At 35.2% G+C, this 24324-nt stretch overlaps 1 protein-coding gene across 2 annotated transcripts in view; it reads right to left on the reverse strand.

Annotated features, from left to right (window-relative positions):
* Window positions 1–24324, reverse strand: part of LOC108753716 (hemicentin-2) — a 362006-nt gene that overhangs the window by 227577 nt on the left and 110105 nt on the right. For both annotated transcript variants that reach the window (XM_018495572.1, XM_018495573.1), the window contains exon 3: window positions 9682–9717. In XM_018495572.1, the coding sequence (XP_018351074.1) occupies window positions 9682–9717 (36 nt within the window). The remainder of the gene's footprint in view (window positions 1–9681; window positions 9718–24324) is intronic.

Here is a 24324-nt window from a genome sequence, read left to right on the forward strand (position 1 = left end):
ACCTGGCAGTATTCGCCTAGTTTCGCCCTCATTTCTGGCCGATTTCATTCCACTGCACATCTCCGTTCTCCCGCGTTCCCGTCCGGTTCCCGGTCTACGATCCATCACCATAACAGTTTTCTCGCACCAGGAGAAAATGTGAGAGGCGACCCGTTGTACGGCTTGCTCGGAAGTTGAAAATAATAAATTGTCTCCATTAAGCGGCCGACTGTCCATGTTCGTTCCCATGGTTGGACCAGCTGGACGCGATTTCACCGTAGGTACTCCGTCTCTCTAATTGCAAATTTCGAGTCGTTGTCGTCGCCGATGACTCGCGTCTATCTCGCCAACGAGTCGCTTACGAGGAACGAGTACCATGTCGGAATTCAGAAATTATTCGACGCAATTAATCGTGACAAAGGAGAGAAGAGTAGGGAAATAAAACGAGGACTTGGCGAGGACTCGAGCTTTTTCCGGAGGTTTCGAAACGCCCTCAGGATAAAAGTCGAAGTGGAATTCCGCGCAAAGTGCTGTCTACTTTCAGCCTCGAGCGTGCGCGCACCTGTCGAATGTGACGAAGGAATCCACTCGGCGGTACAAAGAAGTTCTCTGATCCATCGAGAGCCCCGGTGGATGCTCGAACTCGCTCTCCTTCTTGTTGTCCGCTCTTTGAGAAAATCTCGCGAGTTTTTGTGCGACAAGATGTATAAGAGATCGAGCCACGATGAGATTCTCACGCTGTAAAAATAGACTCGCACGAAACAATTCGCGTTTAAATTACCAAGCCATTTACACGGGTTATTTTTACAAGCGAGAAATTTGAAGATATTAAAATGTGAGCTATACTCGAGGCCCGCTTATGCCTGCGAGCTCATCGAGTTTTTCTTTATCATAAAGTTTCTTCTTGTTTTACCGATTGATTTTCGCGTTACACGAAGTCAATACGGTTAAGCACATCGTAATGAAAGAAAGGAAAAGGAAGAGACGCGTGAGATGGGGACCGTGTAATGTGTATGTGTAAAAATGTAATAGATACACGTAACCTCTGCCGTTGACAAAATTATCCGTTCCTCTGTATATGCCGGCGCATTCGCTTCACGTCTTGCCACGCTTTCGCAGTAATAAACTTAATAAACGTTAAAAGCAAAACGGTCCCCGTAAACTGTAGAAACAAAGATAAGTGTATTAAACGGATTTCAAGTGCTTTCCGTTGCTGCGGCAACAAAGATAAAGTGCATTAAACGGATTTCGCTTCGATGTTGGAGACGATGACGAGCCACTTTGTTAATTGAGTTTCACCCCCTACGGTCCCGGGAAATATTTCGTCGGTCCGGTATTAAATAGCGCGAGTTGCATTACTGACGAGTATCGACGGTACTTGCGCCGTTGGGGGAAAAAGAGTGCACGAAAGGCTGACTTACGCCTTTAGGAACACTGCAGCCAACGATGGAGGCAATCCTCAAAGCTTTTCAATCCGCGTTTGCTTGCCTTTAGTCTAATCGAAAATCTTGAATCATAAATTCATTACTTTTTTTTCGAAAATTGTAAGAATTCATGTTTTGTTACTGATTAAGTGCTTTCGTAGAATTGTTTAAAAGAAAACTATCGAGCGTAAAAATGGGAGGAGATTTATCCGTAACCCAATTTAAAATGTCTATCAAGAAGGAGCGGAAACAAGAGGTAATTAAGTCGCGAAACAAACGAAAGAAAGCGCAAATAAAACTACGAAACTGCATTAATTCCACTTTAATGCCTAGCTAAGTTAACTGGTTCCTGTAATTGTTTTTGTAATGTGTAATCTGTTTTTCCGTAAGAATAGCATCGTAAAGACTGTAACATCATTATTATTAATCTTATCTGTACAATGCTTCCTTGCTTCTTCAGATTTATTCAGATATGAATAACGTTTTAGTTTTATTCAACGTCTACCGACTACAATCAATATTCATTTTTCGTATTCTTTTCACTCCGACTATTCTGTTTCATTTTGACAAAAATTTCAATTAAAGTTCTCTAATAAAATCCTGTTTTCATAAAAAAGAAGCTTTAAAGATATCTTTTGCGAAATATTAAACATCTTCAATACGCTGTATGACTTTTCTACCTTCAAAATTTTTAATCGGCGTCGTCGCGTCGACTTAAGATGAATTTCGCATATAATTTCCGTTATAAAATTTAGATCAAAATGCGGCCGCTCAGCCGAATGACGCCGTCTAACATCTGGTACTGACGATGCTTGCTGTTCGAGCGAATTAGCGTAGAATGCGTCTCAGTGAGAAGCAAGTTCGCGCGCTTTCCTCGCCTCGTTATCGCTCTTCAACAGATCCACGCCGCAGAACTTTGCAGATCTACATGAGAATAATAATAGTCGCGTACCACGTTCTTCCACGTTTATCTCGAAGTAAATTTCTGCACCTCCCGCTACTTGCGACGCTAATACAACACGTTCTTTGTACGTTCTTTGCACAATACTTCAATCGCAAGATTATACCAAGTCTTTACAAGATTATACCAAGTCTCTTCACGTCTATTTTCTGTATTAGATATTTAAATGCGTGATTAAAACTTTTCAAATTGCATGAAATTGTGTCACAGGAAAAATTGCAAAATTACTTTTAAATTATGCAAAGTTAAGAATGAAGAAAATAGAAAACATTTACCGGCACGCCATTGTGATTACTTTTATAATAAATTTGTATGAAATTGTTACAATATAGTTCAATATCATTTTTTACTTTATTAACTTTCGATATCAACCTCTAATGGAACTTTTTGATGAAAAACATAAGTTGATACAACGCGACACACTGTGTGTCGCGTTGTATCAAAACAACTACAACGTAGTTACTAAAATTGAACAGCATCCTGTAACCGAAAGTTAAATCTGATTCCATGATTAAATGTCAAAAAAAAAAAATATAAACCGATTACGCAAGATCTACAATTTGTATGCTTGCATGAGCATCTGTTGTGTCGCGATTGATCGGTACATGATGAATCGCTGAAAGTAATCCAGCAGTTTTTATCCTGCATCCCATTTACCGCGACAATCTATACAAAGGGGAAACTCGCGCCTCTCGCGCTCTCACCCTCGTGGCCACTCTTTGATGTATACTCTACGGTTCGTTGAATTCGTTTCATTTCTATCTCGTTTATTTCGTCTCAATGTACTTTTTTTTTTGTTCCCCCCCGTTTCCACATCGCGCCGTTTCGAAGCGACGTGGACCAGCGAGAAGGATAGAGCGCGCCTGACATCTACGCAGCGCGCATTTTGATACGAATGCAATCTCGTGTCAATCCTAAAGCTCCCATCCTCCCTTACTCGGAGAACGCATCCCAGCATGAGCGCGCGTTAGGGAGGACACGGTCAACGTAATGCCATAAATATTAATTCGCGCGATACACATCAACGCCGAGAGATATGGAACGTGATTTACCGGAAGCGATAGTTTATGGCAGCGGCACGACGCGATCGCTTGCGTCGCACCAAGGCCCAAACCAGATCATCACCACAGGTGGCGACTCCCTGGACATTCATTTTGCATTGCACATTTTCATATTTCGCGTGCATACAGCGAAATTAATATTGTCCATTTACCCGCTTGCACGGTATACTTGTGAGTAGTTCTGATTGGGATACGTCAAACTTTTCTACATATTCAAATGTCCATTTAGACAAGTTCTATCACTTGCAGCTTTTAAAATAGTGAAACATTTCGATTTATCATAGAACGAACTCGTGGCGGTTTTCTGTTAAAGAAATTTCCAGATGATTATTCCTACTGCACGAATATGTACATTAAGAAACTTCCGATGACTTGGAGAAATTCCATTTGCATTATACTCCGCCACTTTGGAGACTGGATTCGAAATTTGCTGTGTATATCGTAGGAATATCCGCCAGCTGATTAAACCAAGCCGACCGCGTCTCTCGGGAGACGGCTCCAAGATCCCATAAAGCCGCTTCCACACCTTCCGGGCGTTCATTATGTGAATTGATACGGGTTTCCGAAACCATCGAGATGTTAGTCGAAGAGGTTTGATTAAACAGAAAGCGAGGAACATCCTTATCCCGTAGCTATACGAAGCGCGGTACGATCGCTTCGTATCCGTATTAAAAGAAAGAGGAGATCTGCGTAAAGATAAGAAAAAAAGGTAAAAGAGAAGAAGGAAGCTGAGGAAATTCGAAATGAATATATAGTATCAGCTGTTGCCAGATCTTGCGATTTCTGATTAGAAAGGAAAGCTGTAGCAACATCTTGACTGGATGCATTGTTGCCAATCTCTTTAGTCTAATACGTTAGTTACCAAACTAAAATAATAGAAACAATAATAGAAAGAAAATAAGAAAAAATAATAGAAACAAAGAAAGAAAAAGAAAAATAGAGAGAGAGAAAGAGAGAGAGAAAATAGAATGAAATTATGTATTTATTTATACGCTCTGAGACAGCGTTCCCTCAAGCTCAGATACAAATTACATTTCAGGCAGAAAGTATAATGGTAAAATGTCGACATTATAAAGAAAGAAATTATACATATAAGAAAAAATAAACAATGTATATGTAGAATATGTATTTAACAGCAATTAAGGATTACTGTTAAATAAGTAACCAAAACGAAAAATACTCTCTTGAATGCGTTTAGAGACTGAGCGTTTCGAATTTTCAAAGAAATTTTATTCTATAGCCGTATTGCCACATAAGTAAACGATCTTTTATAAAATTCTGTACAGCACAAGATAATCAGTTATTTTGAGCCCTCGTGTCTTGCAAGATTTTATTATGTCTAAATTTAAATCTATTAAATAAAATTTGAGATTGTTCAAAGTGAATAATGGAGAAAATTAAGCATTAAGAGAGAGAGCGAGAGAGAGAAAGAGAGAGAGAAACGGGGGGCCGGAGAGAGAAACAGATACAGTGGAAAGTAAAATAGGGATAAAATGGGCATGGGACCACCGAACTAATCAGACTCGACCAATCCTAGTCGTTTCCCCGCGGAGAAGAGAAATGCTTCCTCCCAGCGGACAGGATAATTTAAACTTTCCCGCAAGCGGGAACGCTACGACGTGGTGTGACGCAGCACAGTGTGCGGCGTTGCGCCTTCAACGTATCTCGGTCACTCCGCTAAACAGAATTAGATACGAAGGGTAGATTCAAACGTTACCCACCGTGAAAAGCGGCTACTCGAGTCTCCTAGGTATACAGCGCGCGAACACACGGAGGGAATCGTCAAAGGTCTTACGCGAAAATAGAATGTGGCTGAATAGCGTTATTAGGGCAATTCAAGTGAAGATCTCTGAGTTTTCTGCGACAGAAATTCGGCAGCTGTGAGAAACGTTAAATTCAACTTTGAAGAATAATATTCTCTTCTGAGAGTAAAATGGAAGCATAACTTTTTATAGATTTTACTTGTAATGTTGTTATCGTTACAATTACTTTTTTCAGTAATGGGTGGATAACGATGGTACATTTCTTTATTGTAACATTAATGACAACGTAGAGGGTCTTTTGGTAACGATAATAAATATAATCGTTACTTGTATCGTTATTTTATACGATACAGATGTGTGAAATGTGCACAAACAAGTTTTAGAAGAAGACAGTATTATATTTGACCATGTTGCGATTAACTACAACTATTAAAGTTACTCTGGATCTCGTGTTGAACTGATCAATTAGTGACCAAAACAATTGGATACCACTCTAAAAAAAGGAGTTACAAAAATTCGATAAAAAAGTAACGGAATTGTAACGACCTTCCAAGTAATGATAATAAGTTACTTTTTCATATTAATAATAATTTTTGAGTAACAATAACGATAACACGTTACTTTTTTAAAATCAGTAACTTTTATAACGTAATTTTATCAATCCTGAATCACAGTTACTGTTGAAGTTTGCAGTAACTTTTTACATGGAATGTGTTCCTATCAAACGTATAATGAAAACTATTATATTAAACATGATATAATAAAACAAAGCGACAAAATGCGTATAGATATTTGAAAAAGAGAATCATGAAAATAAGATTAATTTTTATGCAAACCTCACATCTTAAGATATACAGGGTGTTAATTAAGTATGTTGCCATACTCAACAGAGCGAGCAACTCACCCTTTATATCAGAACTTTCGATTGAAAAAAAAAAAACTCGAATTTTGAACAATTTTGTACACCGTCGTCGCAATTGTCACAAAACAATCGCAACTTTCACAAAGCGGCAAGTATCGTTCGGTCTTAATTACAGTAAGATTGAATGTTCGCATCAGAAATGAGAGTATGACATTTGCACACCTTGTGTCGCATATCCTGTTGTAGATACAAAACAAAACCTCAGTTGTAACGGTAATTACGTTGGAAGCTTCCGTCGCTGCTATTTAAATTAAACCATTCTGCTGACGGATGAATCGATCGCGTACTCAACAAGATTTATCTCTGCGTTTGGTGTTCACAGATATCATCTTACCGCGAATTTGAATAAAATATTACGTTGTAGAGAAGTCTACGTCGCAAAAAAGATGAATTACGAATAAATATGAACGAGACAAAGATCGTTTAAAAGCATTTTGCACATTTACAGACTGAATTAAGCCCGTTGCTAAGCCAATTAAAATAGAATACGAGAACAACGTTTATTTTTCAAAGACGTATTATTTCTGTGCTTTTTACAGAAGATGTCAATATTTTAGTGATATCTCAATTGATGATCTAAAAAAATCATGTTTTTGATGTATTATATACAAGAATGTTTCCTCTACTTGATGTAAATTAAAAAAAGATTTGTTTCAAATTAAATTGTGAATTCAGAGAAAAACGTAGTAATAGTAATTATAAAAATAGCAACTATACAAGTTCTACATGTAGAATTATTGTATATAGTTGTGAATAAATTTATATAGATGAATAAATTATTTTATAGAGTTTCGATAACTACAAAATAAATTATTCAATTACGTGCATTACGCTGCTATTTAAAACTTGTAGTCACCTTTTTAATTGCCGTTATTACGTTTTTCTCTGAGTGCATGATACTTGAAATAAATAATTCTTTCATTTACACAAGCAGAAGAAACATTTTCAATACTTACGTACATATTAGAGAAGTTGAACATCTACTCGTATGTCAATATTTTTTGATAGCTATTGCACACATTACAGACAATATTTTTTAGATTATTATGATTGAAATAAAATTTCTTTCACTGAGATAATAAAATCTTTTTAAAGCACAGGAATAATACGTTCTAACAAAAAAAAATGTTTTTTTTTTCTCTACATTTGGAAACTAATATAATTTTATTATATGTATATCTTTTCTCTTATTCTGAAATAGCTATTTTAAATATATTTATAATGAATATGTGAATATAATCATCAATTTAAACAGTATTTCTAAGTGCAGAAAGCTTCTTTCACACTCTACGAAATATCGAACGTTCAGTTAAGCTGAGCGTCTGATTCGTCAGACGTCTACGATGGCATCGCGACCGCGCAAATGAACGTGATAACGGAACACTTCAGAAATGAACTAAAAATTCAGCGGTGTCGTCGGAGAAGACGGGAGGGCAATTTAGCTTTCCACAAGAGAGCAAGAATGACCCAAGCTCAAGAGATTTCTCCCCAGAACGGCTATACAGGAAAGATACGGTATGCGTGTCCTTTGACGAAAACATCCGTACGAGCTGGCATAAAAGGATCTCTCCTTCCTCTTTCTCGTCGGTATTCCATGCCGCTAACAGAATACATTACTTTTTAACGACTTGCGCCAGAGACGTTCTGGTCTTCTTCGATAAATAGCGAATTTCCAGCGCAACGCGAGTTCGCGACTCGAGAAATCAGCGAAATAGCGTTATCGACAGCGAACGATGGTGATGACTACGAATCGGTACGAACGATTCAATTTGAATAATGTCACGCGCTACATTACTATAGATTGCCGCTCATGAAAAATGTGTATAATAAAAAAGAAACGTCTTTTATCAATCATGTCGTGATAAAACTCCACTCATTTTGTTACCTGTTATTTTTAGACATGATTAAAGAGAATCGTTACACTTTTTATCTTTCAGTAAATCCTTAGAACGTATAAAATGATTATAATAATGATTATAATTTTAATAAAATTAACTCACTTTTATCCTACTTCATTTCATCGGTATATAAGCATATCTATCGTGCATGAAATGGCACGAACTTAATTATATATCCATGTGCGAAAGCGATAAATTAAATTCGTTTACGTTGAGTAAAATTGCACAATCAGAAAAAAGGGAATAAAAATCGGCAACTCAATTAATAGCAATCTGAATTAGGGTTGAAGTAGAGCGCGTGTTTACACGCGTGTGGACCAAACTCAATTGTTTTCGTGAAAGAGTAATATGTCACGAATCCGAATAAAAATCAAACTGAAACTCATCGGAAATAATTCGCGTGCCGCACCTACAACAATCGTGTATTTTTTAGCGTTATGAACACAGCACAATCAAAAGTTGAAAAATTGGCGCGTTTTAACGACGAGATAGCTTCGACTGCACCGAAACGAACCCGCGAAAAGCCGCTAACACCCCGCTTCAATTTTCTTCTGTGAAACCCTGACTGACCGTAAAACGCGAGCGGCCGTTTGTACAAGCGTAATGTACCGATAAAGCACTCATAGCTCTCGTCACAAAATCCATAACATATTCTCTTCAAACGCGTCATTTTTGTGCTGCAACGTGCGATTGCAAAGCGTGGTGCCGCTTTTAAAGCGGATTCTGTGCGGAATTATGATGCAGAGATAGAAATAGCTCAAAATACGCAGTAGCGGCTACGCTATTCCCTTGTAGTTAGAAAATGCAATTAAAAGATTTGGATGATGTAAAATTGATGTTCAATTGCAAAATATGATGCACATCCCGCGTGCGTTCAATCTCGCGTGCGTGCCGCGATGAAATCAAATTTAGGAAAATCAAATTTAACAATGCTTTAATCACGCTTTAATATTTTTATTTTAGAGTCCTATGGTTCGCAAGTTAATGAAACAATATACCAGCGTTTGTCCCACGTCGACCTGGGCCCGCAGAACGTGAATAGCTTACGCTAATTACGCTAATGAGCACCGAAATGTAGTACAAGCGATCATGAGTTTTAGCACTCGCATTTAGTACGCGCGCTTTTAGTACTTCGTGCGGACGCATTTCCGAATTAAATTTTATGCCTATAGAGTTTGTTAAATCGAATCGATATCTGTATTCTTTATCGCGCACCGGATTACATACGCTTGATGTAACACACAGTCCACGCGCGCGGCGGTGTAAATCGCATGGTTACATGTTCAATCGGTGGCACGATAATCGTGATGAATAATAAACATTATTACGATAATAATTATGATAATATTATTATTTTACGTTAATACAGTGATAATAAATGTAATTAATATTGCAACGTAAGCGTAATCCGTAGAACACAAATGATAGAAACATTCTTGATAAACAAAATAATAATATAATATTATATCATTATTATTCACTTTTCCAAAAAATTCAATTCTTCGCTAATTTTCCGGAATTTGCATTTAAAATATTACAATATTAAGATATTAAATATCAGAAAGCGCGGTGCGAGCATCCAAGTCATATTAGTAGGTATCCGAAGAAAGGTATTCTTTCGTTTTTATTGATCATTTTTTTCTTAAAAAATAGATTAATTAAACAAAACTCACCTCCTCTCGGAGAATCCGTAGGTCGCTGTCTTAAACCTGCAACAGAAAAAGAATTTCTTTTAGATTCTAATACACGATGAATTAGAAAGACAATGATCATCTAACGCGTATTATCTTCTTAATAATTAATATAGCAGAGAAGAGAGAAATAATATATAGTATAATAAAATTTAATAAATTACTTTGGATATGTACACTATAGTACCGCAAATTATAAAAATATAATTGTTACCGATCAAATTCTGCACACAAATTAAATTCATTTTTGTAAAGAAAAGAAATATTAATATTAAAACAATTTAACGCAACTTCAAAAAAACAATTTACAGGAACAAGGACGAAACAAAACATTTTGGTTAGCCGGTAGGTACACATACCTAGTGTATATTGCGGTTTTACTTTGTAAATAGTCGCACTATCAATTTCGTACTCAGATAAAAAAAATATTTATTTTTGACGGTACGAGATTTACGTTCATGAAATACTGTAATATAAATAACATGTTCTACTTTTAAGTTAAATTATTGATTTCGATATATAAAAAAGAGCTTATACTAGATTTATTTAATTTCAAAACACCAAAATTTCAAACATCGATCTTTCATCGGCAGTGTAAAATTTTTATCCTTCTGCAACCCGAGTCTATGAACTGTAGTGCAAATTTGTATATTGTTCCAAACTGTATAAAGAGCTGAAAAAAATTCTTATACATGCATTTGTGAAAACTCCAAAAACGAGTTTGTACTATCATAGAAGTTGAATTGAATTTTACTTATTCTTTACAGATTGAGAAATTTTTATCAACCAATTCATATAGTCAAAAAATCGACTGTGCAAAGTCCAATATTTCCTGTAGAAGATCAACATGTATTCGAATCTAAAATACATATTTAAAAATAAAATTTATTAAAAAACATTATTTGTAAAGTACAAAAGAAAAAAACCAAAAATTATTTTTTTAATTCTCTGAAGAAGATTCGACAATTAAGCGATATTTGCAACACATATACGTATATTCTGTAATGTTAACGTTTTTAGCTGAAGCAAACAGAATAACAAAATTTGTTTGAGATGTCTCAAGATCGCTCCCATGATCAGTATGTTCTGATTTCGACATTTTCCGCCATTGTTATACTGGTCGAAACTACTAAACCAATTGGTCGGGACCAAGGCACGGAGGTGCAATCTAAACTTTCGAATTCTACGAGTTGTAGCCCTTGAGGCCTTCATGTAACCCTTGCAGCACTTTCACAGCTGCATCCTAGATTGCATGCTCAACTAGATTAATTCTACGAAATATTCGAAACCTACCACAAAAGCCAACCAATTAATTGCTGTATAAATTTATAAAGCGTGCAGTTCTTGATATTTTTCAACTAATCATTTTAATACGTAGTAGGATCACGATCAAACAAGAAAATTAAGAACGTGTTTTGAAGAAACTTGTCTTTTCTGTCATCCTAAATTTGAAAAATATAAATATAAAAGATTGACATTTTCGTAATTACATGTCACATAATTTTCTTTTAACTGAAATTAATAGCTTAAATTTTATAAGTTTTCATAAATAATAGCCTGTCTGTTCTTCATTTTGCGAAGCATAGTGTGTTAGTAGCTTCCTTTTTTATCTTCTTTACTTCAACGTTAACAACTTGATAGGTCCTTCATGCAAAATTGCCAAGGGGAGCTGCGATGAGTAACAAGCCGATTTACGGATTTACGCGCCTTCATATTCCTCTAGAACTGATGTAGTTGCGAGAAGCATTGCACCTCTGAAATGCTTCATACACAAGCTCTCTTCCAAAAGAGACAAAATTTTTCGCACGTGTTCATCTTGCTCTTTACTTAGCAAAAGAAGAGATAAGTAGAATTAAAACACTTGCATCCCTATCAAGGCTGTGTAAGCCCACGCACACATTATTTTGTGTTATAAACTTTTATATTTTCTTAATTTTTTTGCATTCATTAAAATATAGTTTCTCATTGCCTACTATATGTATTATAGTATCATTTATTAATATCAACATTTATTATAATATTTATACATATCTGTTATTGCCTATAATGTGAATATTATTTCATTTCCATTATACAATATGATAAAATAAGATTTAAAGTTACCAATTTAAAAGGAATTAAAGTTCTTCCACTTTATACGCGATCAACGACTTTTTTTACTTTGGACAATTTTCATCTGGAATTCTAACCATTAAAATTGAACCGTGTAAATTAGTCCTCTGGCATACCTAGCCACGTTTGAACTTTATCTGCTTTTGAACTCAACGTCAGGCTCGGAGTTGCCGAATTACAAATCCGGCATAGAGCACCGGGATAAAGGCAATGAATCCTGACGCGAAGGAAGCGGAAAAGAGGAGAAAAAGAAAAAGTATCGAGTGTATTTCAATCTCGCTCGTTCCCGGCCACGCCGTTGGAGTTTCGGAAAACTTTCACTACTTTGGGTTCGTCCGGCTGACTGAGTTTTTCGAAGCGGCTGGTTATAGAGAACAGACGATAGTTTGGTAAGTATGCACGTTCCTACAGTCGGATTCCGATCGACGAGCTTCTTGCCTCAAACTTGAAAAAGAACAATATTTGGCTTTAACAAAGCGATTTTGGAAACGAATGATATTGTCATTTTAAAGACAACGGAAATTTTATGCATTTTACAGTCATTTCGCTATTATAACAATTTTTATAATCGGTATAACATATTAATGTCGAGATTACTATGATTAGTAACTTTTGTTTCTGTTTTATCTTTCTTAAGAAAAGTACAAAAATTGTATACAAAAACAATGTTTTAAATTGTAAATGGAAGTTGGCGTCACACATTTTCTTAATCCTACTTAATTCTTTTATAAACTTTAAGTCGTAATTAAGAATGTAAAACTTTTAGGACATAACATATAAACTGCACGCAAACACAACACACAATATCTCCTTTTTACATCATTCAAGAATTTTTATTGTAATGAATTAAAAACTTCAATATTTACTATAAAAAGCAACTACAATCATAAGATATAAATACAATAAAAATATATATATAAGAAAATGAACGGAAATTACATAATAATATATTATAAAGCTGCATGCAAACAAAAACAAGTAAATATCTTTAATAGTCAGATGAGAATAGATATCACGAGGAATTATAAATGCTACTGTAAGCAAGTAACTGCTCCAATAAAAATGAACAAACGATACCTTACATAAAAATATAAGTTTCCTACGTTACACATACGTGAGCGTTCAATCGCTTCTTATGCCATTTATTCCCCTCTTTCCCCCCTCTATACAGCGCGGAACGATCAACATCCGTGGAAGACATCAGATCATATCCCATGTGTTCATCTAGCTCGCCCTTTCGACATATCGCGCACCTGCTAGTACAATCGATCCTAAAACAATCGTGAGCCCGAAGTTTCGCTTCCGTAAATTCGAGTCGGAAACGAAAGAACGTACGACGATGATTAATCGATTGCCGTTCACTCGATTTACGACGTTCGGGAGTCCGAAGCGATCGTTGAGACTCGAGAACGAACATAACGTACGAGTGAGAATCGATCATCGTGCAAGTAACATCGAGGAGAAACGTCGAGGGTTATCTGTGGAAAAGGATCATGTGGATCACGCGAGAGCCACATGGAAAAACGATGAAAAACGTCGTCATCGGGGACAACGATAACGACGATGTCGACGTCGACATCGTCGACGTCGACGACGACGACGACGACGACGACAACATGGACGACGACAACAGTCGATAGCGACCATTCATAAGCGAACTCGCTGCCAGCATACAGCTCGTACATTCAAACGACAATATGTATCATACGTATGTATGAGTAGGGTTGTAAGTTCCACAAGCAGGAGAAGCGAGAAAGATAAGGGAAACGTGGGTAGACTCGCGCTGCTCGTAGCGTCGATAAGAGATCGCACCCAACTTAAGCGCCTTGCACCCTATGAACGAACAAACGACGGCGGTAACCCTTACGAACGATCGGAAGGCAAAGGTGAAGGAGAGAGAGAGAGAGAGAGAGAGAGAGAGAGAGAGAGAGAGGGAGGAGGAGGGAGAAACTACCACTAGGGCGAATGATATTCTCGGGACGGTACCTTAACACCTCCGAAGCCGCAAAATATTTCACCTATATGCGCGACGATAGATATACGCCGTTTCCAAGTATGATGACCGTACTTTGCGAGCCGATACCGGAAAAAGAAACTCGCGATTTGTTTTACGAGATCGTCCCCGACGATGTTCGACTACGTTTCGCTCTTAACCGAACCCGTTCGATTTATCGTTATTATTCGAGGGACGATTTGTGAAAAGTGATGTGTACGTATATGTACACACATACACATATATATATATATATATATATAGAGAGAGAGAGAGAGAGAGAGAGAGAGAGAGAAAGAGAGAGAGACCATTTTTGAAAGGTAGAAAAACTGGTTTTTTCCCGAGAGAAATTTAGATATTGAAGCGCTCGCTGGCGCATATACAGGACTTCGTTATTATACTGGACTAAAGTAAAGCGAGTCAACTGGTATTTTTAAAGAATTTCAATATCAAGATATTTACGGAAAATTCTAAAAACTTTTATTGATACATTTTAAAAATAACTACGTAAAAATGTTTTTAAATGTACTCGATAGCATTTTTTTGTAAATTAATTGAAATGTATTCGTTTACACACCGTCTGCTGTGATAACAAAGCAATTATGGTACTAAAGATATTTTCAGTCAATTTAATGATTGAATAAATATTGGTAACGTCTTTAAAAAAATTCCGTTTTACGAAATAATTAATTAAGAAATAACAGAATATACGATATTACATACAAAGATATATTTTATTATATTTGCTCACTTTAAAAAATTAAGTGCCTAGTTATTAGAATAAATATAGTTGTGTAATATATGTAGAATAAACACTTTTGATTAGATTATATTTCAATACAATTACGAGTTAATTTTTATTTTAAAACTAGTTCATTTAATAACTAGTTCAAAATATTTCGAGATCATTTGTGAATTCGTGAGTAAGACCTCAATTCCATTTTGATGAAATTCACAAAGCGGACGAATTCATGCGTGCCATGCACTTGAAAATAATTTCTGCTTTTGAAAATAGTCATAAAAGAGGCAAGCAAAATAGTCAAATTAAATAGAAATTTTTTAAAAGTATGTGCAACGTGTGTTAATACAATATATTCTTTATAGGTAATTTTCTCTAAAATCTGATATATTTTTTGAATTGTATCATGCAAAATACAAGATGCATAAAAAAACATATACGTATAGCAATCTCTTTATATATCTATTAGTATAGCAAATCTATTAGTATAGCAAATCTTATATTAAATGTCATATATGTATAGCAAGTTTTACATTAAATATAAATCAGAAATATTCTTCACACGCTAATTAAGGCGCAATCTTATACAATACTAATATATATAGACATTATTATTAGATTCATAAGATTGATTTTTCTTATCTACTATATTATTATTTCCCATTTACTATTATATATTATTTTGACATATTATGCATAATATCTTCAATAAAAGCGCGTTTATAGCTTTGTGTTCAAAAATATGCGAAACGAGAGTCCTGCCTTTGACATCAGATCGACACAAAACAAAAAAAAATATCACAGATTTACCGTTTCACTGGAATGGAATATCCATTATACATATAAAAACTGAGCGAAGCTGTCAAAGGGAACGCAATCCAAAACGTACTTCGGAAAGAAATTAATATCTCATTCAAATAATGGAATATTTATGTTATGCTTAACAGCATGTGCACATTTCACAACAAATAGCTGTGAGGAAGTATACTATACAGCTACAGTAACACAATCCATGTCATAAGATAAACATTCAATTTATGAAACATATACACGTATTACATTGTATATTTAGAAACATAATATTTCAGAAATTATATTATATAATTGTACGAGAAAATTCGGCTTAATTTTCAAGGAATAATTATTTCTAAAATAATTTCCAAAATAATTTTTTTTAATGTCCTCTCTCTCTCTCTCTCTCTCTCTCTCTCTCTCTGTGTGTGTGCGTGTGTGTGTTTTTTGTAGAAACTATAATATATATAGGCATTAAAAAATTAATAAATATATATATATATGTATATAGGAAATGTACGAAATATTATTTCGATACGTGTGAAAATTCAAATGGAAATCTAATAATCAACATAACTTGATACATATTGTTTGTAAATTGGCTCTCTTAGAACGGATCAATAAGTAAAATATCGGCTTTGGAATGACGCGTGAAAATCGATAAAAGACAAATCATGGGCGTCAAGTCGCTTAGAAAAATAACGAGTTTGCAACACCGAGGGCTTACCAATTTCATGTTCATATGAGCCGTGCTCGCTCGCTCGCACGCTCGTTTGCAGACGATAGCGAAGCGCCAACTACATCGTTGGAAGTACAAAACTTCATTCGAAATTGCTGTGACATATCTCGTGCATACGCATACGTGTATACGCATGACGGTGATATTCCCAAATCGGCTCGGCGGATGAGAATGTTACGGTGGTGAACGCGCGTGGCAGCTAACGCGCGAAATGGAACCGAATGACCTGCATAAAGAGCAAAAAACTACGAGTGGAGAACGTAAAGCGAAAAGGAATATGGATGAAAATGGAGAAAGCGGCGTGCATTCCAGTTAACCGCGACGAGGCCATTTTGATATAAATCAGCAGAAGTACAAATTTATAAACACAATGCATTGAAAAATGTATAAACGTTAATTTCTTGAACTTTTGATAAATACAGTTTGGACATAAAAAATATATTTGTTGTTAAAAAATCAAGAAGAATGATAAAAAAAAATAATAAGTGTTGTTTTTCTTTGGTGTTAAAAACAGTATATAAAAATTTCACAGTAAAATTTTATGTGCTATTTATATCATAACAATAAAATAAGATTTATAGTTACAATCTTAAAATATTATTGAGAATTTCTACTAGAAAAAAAAAGAGCTATTTTAAGACTTCGCATGACAAGTTTTCTTGATATAAAACTAAGACTCGTATAATGTTGTGCGCTATTTGAATGTTTAAGAAATATCGTGCCAAGCACAGCGAAAATTTGTCGATGCAATGGCGAGAGTACGTGTTTTCCAACCAATATCGGTAGTTTGCACAGTAGTTTCCATTGCAAGTATTATATCACTAGAAATGGCGTTATTTCTAATGCATTTGCATATCGTTTGTTGAAGAATTGCATACGTTGATAGAAATCAAAATGTGAAACAAACATATGTAGAAAAGGCAGAAAAATACGCTTAAAGATATATTTCATTTATTTAATTCGTAATTGACGGATCATAAAAAATATATAAGACTCGTTTTAAATCTAAATAGATATATAATAAACAAATGTATTAAAAACGTAAAGTCTTAAAGGATAAAATCATAAAATATTTTTAGTAAATGATAATAACATAGCAATGTTTATCTATTAAAAGATAAACTAAATTTTCATATAAAAAAGGATAAAAAATAATATAATTACTAATTTTAAAGTCTAAAAAAAATTATGTCCAATTTGCAGAAATTAATTATGTGATTCGAAACGATGTGTTAAAAATATGTTGCATTTGAATAATTGCTAAAAAAAATTATTTTTGATCTCGAATTCTTGCAAATTAACATTCGAAGAAAAACAGTAAAATTGATATAATGTAAATTATCTCCCATAAAGTCTTGGAGAAATGTTAATTATAAGTCAATAAACGTACTATTAGGGACATCCGGAAAAAGTAAACGCTAAGTATATTTGCTAACTCGCGCCAGATGAGATAAAATAAATCTCATGAGAGACCGTAATGAAGGAACACATTCGCGCGAAAAGAAGATCTCAGAAAAAAAAAACGAAGAAAAGTAAATATAAGAAGTATATATAAGTACATTTAGAAAAAAAATTTCCATTGCCTGACTCCGCGTACTTCTCTCTCACAGATATAAATCGCCCATAAACAGTTTCCAAGAGAGTTAACCCTTTTATGATGAGATTTTCTCCGAAGAAAGAAGCGTAAGAAGAATTTTTATTTCCTCTTTTTCATTTTACTTCATAATTAAAAGAATTTCTGGGATAAGGAAGATAATTTCGAGAAAACACATAATCGTCCCTCGTTCTGTAAAGGAATTAAGTGAAATATACACAAAGAGTTAGCGCATACTAACAGTTTGATTAACATACTCATAGAGTATATACTGTAGCCGTAATTATTTGTACGATCGTGCGTAAAATGCAATTACGCGATTACACGCATGACCGATGATAAAAATTGAAGCGTTGCTTAAACGATGCACGGGCGTGAATAACCGCGCTAATAAATATGCCGGAACGTGAGGCTTCATAAACATCCCCCATGGAGAATTCCGAACGCGCCGCTGTAATCGTTAAAGTGAAACTGAATCTGTCGGCGTATATATACACGCGCGACGTACGGAGCGAGATTTAACGTTTCCCGTAAAATAAGCTCTCGGATGACAATTCAGGAAGACAATACCACACTTTACGAGTCTGTTTCTACGACAGGGGTGTGCCACGTTCTCGATTCGCTCAATCTTCAGAGTTAGTTGTTTCACTCCTGAAACCATTGTTATTACAGTTGGCACTTTATAGAGTTAAATAATCTTAGAAAATTTCCGCTACTGTCAAAATATCACTTCCGTGAATCGGTAAGAACAACAGAATTTTCTATCATCGTATGGAACGTTTGAATTACTTAAGTACGCCCAAATTTTCAAATGCACATTTTATATTTTTAAACGTAACCTCTTTTTCCCCTGTAAATAATCCTTAAAAAAAGTTATATCATTCAAATCATCAGATATGTCATAACAAATGCAAACGGGATGCTCGAAATGTCGGCGAATTGCTTGATTACGTCACTGATTACGAAAACAGCCTAATCGATGTGCAGCGATTACTGTCGTTGAATTGACACAAACCGGGTGAAACCAAGCGAAGTAGTCGCTTAAGAGCGCCAGAAGGGTTAATCACAGGCGGCTTAGAGCGCGAGCGCCGGATTTGCCTCGGCAAAGTAGCGGAAGGGGAAGCCTTCCCCGAGTCACTGGGAAATGGCAGGGAATTGGCTCGTTACGTAAGCGACCGGTGAAACTGATATTAACGAAACCTCCAGGGAACGAATGGAGCGCTTACGCAACCGTGTTCATCACTGACGCCATTACGACGGGGGGGGTGGGCTCGATTCTCCGACGGCGAGCGTACTTATAAGGCGAACGTCAAATCGTTACGTGAAACTTCGCCGTTGCAACGAGATTACCCACGCACCGGTACCATCACCTAGGAAAGACAAAAGCTGTGCCAGACGAGCGGAATATAAATGAGCGAGAACCGAAGACGAACCGGATCGATCGCGCCCTCGCGTGATAAGGCGGGGCGAGAAATGGTACGAGACACCTTTAGTCTCGGGTCTCCGAGGAAACCGGAACACGCGCGCGACGGTTACGAGAATCCTGATATGCAGGACTTTCCGTAAAATCGCATGGCTATCGCCGCGAGCTGTTTATACTGGAGAAGGGAGCGGCGAGGACGGGAATCGTAACGATGAAATCGCGCTGAATAGCTTTGCAAAGTGCCGGTCGTATGATTCCCAAAAAGCTCTCTTTGGTTGACGTAATGTCACGAAAATTATTCGTCTTTTATCGCGTTATGACACGAAAATGTATGACACGTGCGTTAATCAAGCAGATATGATCAATCCCCAGGTTCAAAACAGCAAACTGAACTCTTCAACAACATGCAGCGAGATTTAATTATCAAAAATTTATATAAATATTTTACACTGTAAAATATAAATTTCCCAATATTATATTAATTTATAATGCAACGGATCGACATAAATTATACATAATGAAATCGGATATATGGATTTATTAAAATATACCGCACATATTTTTACTACCTAGAAATTAACTTAAATGTTTCATTTTATTCATTTTATTCGTTCATCAATAATATAATATTCCAGATCTTATTCAGTAAATAGCAAACATTAAATTCGTTTTTTAAAATGGACTTTTAAAACAAAAATAGGATTCTTATCAATTAATAACAAAATAGTATAATGTACATTAAAAAGGGCATGTAAACATCGTAAATAAATAATAGAGAAAAGCGGTAAAGAGAGTACTGTTCTTTTTAGTCTTTGATTCAAGGCTTTATTAAACAAATGAAAAGTTCTCTCAAATATAAATACCACTAACATCAAATTTTTAGCAGAATTATATCATGCATAATCGATGTTATCAGAGTATTAGTGAGAAATACACAATTCGTTATTTCTATATGCTGATCGCTTAATTTGAAAACTACGTGTACGCAAGCACTTTCAACGGAAATATGATTTCGTTTCTGTCGAAAATTGCAAAATTGGCGAAAGGCTCAGAAAATATCAGGAAAATGTTAAAAATGATTTCCGCATACTATTAATTTTGCGGATAAGTAAAGTTCTCGCCCGGCAGTTTTCTGGAGTCCGCGCTTTAAATCCACGAATGTGAACGCAACTTCACAGCGCAATAACATACGTGATTTACGAAAAGTTTCTCGTCCGCACAAAATCGTCGCGTTAAAAATCTCTTGGAGAGATTCCAACGTGACGAGGTCTAAGATAAAAATTTCGTTCACAATGCCTCGGGACAGACAGTGTCGCAGGGCAATATTGAAGGGACGGAGAACTGTGGTATGAAATCAAAGTAACGACAGCTAGAAAACCTTGGAAAATTGCAGAAAACCGCGCTTCATTCCAGCACTCGTTCAAACTCCTTGATGGATTTACTTTTGTTACAATCGAAGATCTGAACGATTTTTGAACGACTGATAGCAATAAATGATACAGGAGATACGTCTACGTGTGTGATATAATATAATATAAAATATAAAATTATTTATGCAACAGAGAAAGAGAGAGAGAATGTCTGTGTGACTACTAACAGAAAAGCATTTATCTAGATATTTATTCATGAATCGAATTTAACAATATAATAGCAAACAATGATAATTTGTTAATTCTCTTAGGAAATATAATCTCTACAATCCGATTCACAAATAACTATAATCTGGATTGTTATTAGAAATAAAAATTGCCTATTATTATAAACTATATAAAATATAGTAGTTTTATAATAAAAATAAAAATTTCAACGTAAAAATGTCTAGTTCAAAAGTTTATCTTTTATTTAAAAATTAATTCAAATTAAAATTTACAAATAATCATATTATAACAAATCCATATATTAACTAATATAATTTGGATTATCTCATATAATATAAAAATTTTGATTCATAAAAATTGATTTTGTGAGAGAGAAGTATTTCTTTGCTTCCGATGTTACCAATCAGTTAATTTACATTCCTCGCAGTCGAAATGCTATAACAATCGCCATTTTCGACGGAAGAACGATAATAATGGTGGTCTATCGTTATCTAAATCTAAGCTGACAGCCATCAACGCGGTAAAAGCCAACGCAAGCACGGAGCCATACCTTCCACCCGAAGGCCCTGTGTTAATTAATGATTCGAATCTCATTTATCATTACGGCTGTGTCGTGTTCTCAGACCTTCCACTCGCCTTCGAGCACGACCTCTCACTGTAGATACAACCGTACCTTACTTCCTCGTCCTTTTGTCCTTCTGGTCTATATATAGGGTGTCTTCGGATGTACTAAGTGTTTTTTGGAACAGGAGATTAATCAAAGAAAAATGACATTTCTACTACAAATGATATATGTATTTATGAAGTTATTTTATTCTAAAAATTGAAGGCAAAAAATTTGTTACATTTATTTGTTCTTTATTTTCTAGCTGATTTTAACTGAATTTAAATTTTTCTTTTTCTCTCTTACCTTTATCTCCTTTTCTTCTTTTCTTTGTCTCTCTCTCATTTAATATAAAACTTTCCTTGAATTGTATATGTGTATTTAATATTAAACAACAAACAATTGTTTGCTCAACTGAATAGTTATTATCAGCATTTAATTTTCATTAAACAAACATCAACAAAGACATTTGATGAGAATTGAGAGGACGTTTCATTTTAAATCCGGTACACCCAATATACAGCATATATACAAGCTCACCTCGTAGCTTCACTTTTCCGGCCACCCTTTGCTACGTACCCCCGCCCTTTTCTCCGCGGCGCCAGTCGCCTTTCTCTAATTAAATAACTTCAAGACACTATCCGTTACTTCATCTATCTACTCGACCGTTCGTCCGTCTGTAGGACCGTTCTTCTTTTCAGGTTTGAACACGAGATGCCCATTAAAGCGAATACGCGAAATTCGATATCTCTGATATCTGCTTGGCAATGACGAACCTCGAATCGCTGTACGTTACTTAGCTTGTACTTGTAGCACGAATTTGTTCACAATTCAGTTTACCTTCCGAAAGTTTGCCCAATGAGTAAGATGCAACATCGACCATATTAAAATCAAGAAGGTAAAGTTTAATCGAATATCTCTTTCTGGGAAATTTCTGTGAGCAACGGCGAGAATTAAAATTAAATTAGCAATATTCCTTTCGAGGATATCGGATTGTGCACTTTGGCACGGCGGATTGCTTTATCTTTTTTCAATTTCTTTTTAGAATTCGAATCCGAATATTTTCACATGTTGATGAATATATTATATAATATAGGAATATTATATAATATAAGAAAATATATTTATAATACAAGAAATTATTATATAATATAAGAAAATTAATTTTGGATTCAAATGGAGATATTAAAGTTGCAGAAATTCAGGAATTTATTCGTTTATCATGTTTTAGAAGTTTAGATTAATCATTCATTTGTAGATTAATGAGAGATAAACATACGACATATTTTATTCATCCTTTTTAGCAAATCATATTATATATTGTAAAAACGTACAAATGAACTACGTATTTGCAATACTGGTCTCAAGTAAAACGCACGTTCATTGTCTTTTTAGAAACTGGACCGGTTACGCGGTTGAAAATCACGAAGAAACGTGACGAACGGACGGAAAGAGGAAACCGAGAGATAATCGAGAAGACGGAGAAAGATCGTCCGAATATATCGCGGAGCTTGACTTGTCAGCCCATCCATTATTCAAGTCGCGCAGCTTACAAGTGCGCTACGCACGCAGGGCCTCATTAATCGCTTTATGTGTTTGTCCAGTGACGTTGGCTAACCTATCGGATGCTTTCAGCCAGCAAACACCCTTCAGCATACCGCAAAAGATACAGCTGAATATCAAATGGTTTTTTTATGTTCAATTCGCAACTCTCTTTCAAAAAATCCATACAACGAAGCGATTATGAATATTGTATACACCCACAAAAAAACGATATCAAACAATGAGAAACATAAAATAGAGACAAAATGAACAGATAATGTCTTACAAACTGTCCTCTCAGGTCGATCAATATATAAATGTATTAAATATATAGATTAAATAACATTTATCTCTTCGTTGAAATTGAATTCATTTTGAAAAACAGATTCTACTGAGCATCCAAAATGCTCTGTTTGAAAGGAAATGTCGAAAAAAATCACTTATTTCACAATATTACTCAAACAATGCATTGCATTCAACAAACGCAACTAACGACGATATTCCTTTTTACGGCGTATAGGAAATACATGGAAATAGGAATGGAAACGCAAGCTGATGTGCATGTGGCGAGAAATAGCGTATCTATCTCGAATCAATGATCAGCTATGCGATATGCCGAATGCTGGACATCGAGTTGCGTAACCACAATCGAAACTTTGCATCAATGCGGAGGACCGCGGATTTCATGAATCCCCGCACGATCAGCATTCGAAACGAAGCTATCATGATTTCCGCGGAATCGCGGACAGTTTCCCAAACGGAAAATATTATAGATCGCATTCATGCGGACATACCGTTGAACGATCAAAGAATGATAATTATCCGCGACAATAATTCTCCAATATCTTCGTCGAAGACTGATTTCTTTCCAATAATTTCCAGTAATTTTTATAACAAATGAACGATAACAATCACGCCATAATACGTGAATTAAAATAGGGAATAATATGCAATTTTTTAACGAGAAATATTAAAAACAAGTATAAAAGAATATAAAATATAAAAATATGTTATGTAATATTATGAAAGCAGTGCAATGTTTGGTAAAATTTCTTTGATGCAATTAATAAATGGAGATCTTATCTATCTCAAAACTGTATCATTCTTTTATATTTTGTACGCTCTTCCACTATCCATCGTCTTAATTAACGCGCTGTCGTGCACGTCTTATGTGGTTCATTTCATCGCGAGAAGTAGATCGCATAGATTAAGTCTTCAACGGGTAGCATGCAGGCGTCAGTACGTTGGCAATTAACGAGGTTTTAAAGGGGCGCACCAGCGATAAATAGGTAACTATAATATTGTGAAAGGTCTGGAAGCTTTCACTCGGCAATATCCAACAAAAATAATCAAGAGCAATGATAGTAGAATAAACGTAACATTACAATATTTTTCAACAATAAAATAATTTAAATTTTAACAACGACGGACTTTTATTAATTGTACCAATATAAAAATATATTTAATATCAAAAATATTGTTACATATT

The sequence above is a fragment of the Trachymyrmex septentrionalis genome, unplaced genomic scaffold, assembly GCF_001594115.1.
Source record: "Trachymyrmex septentrionalis isolate Tsep2-gDNA-1 unplaced genomic scaffold, Tsep1.0 scaffold70, whole genome shotgun sequence".
Classification (NCBI taxonomy): Eukaryota; Metazoa; Arthropoda; class Insecta; order Hymenoptera; family Formicidae; genus Trachymyrmex; species Trachymyrmex septentrionalis.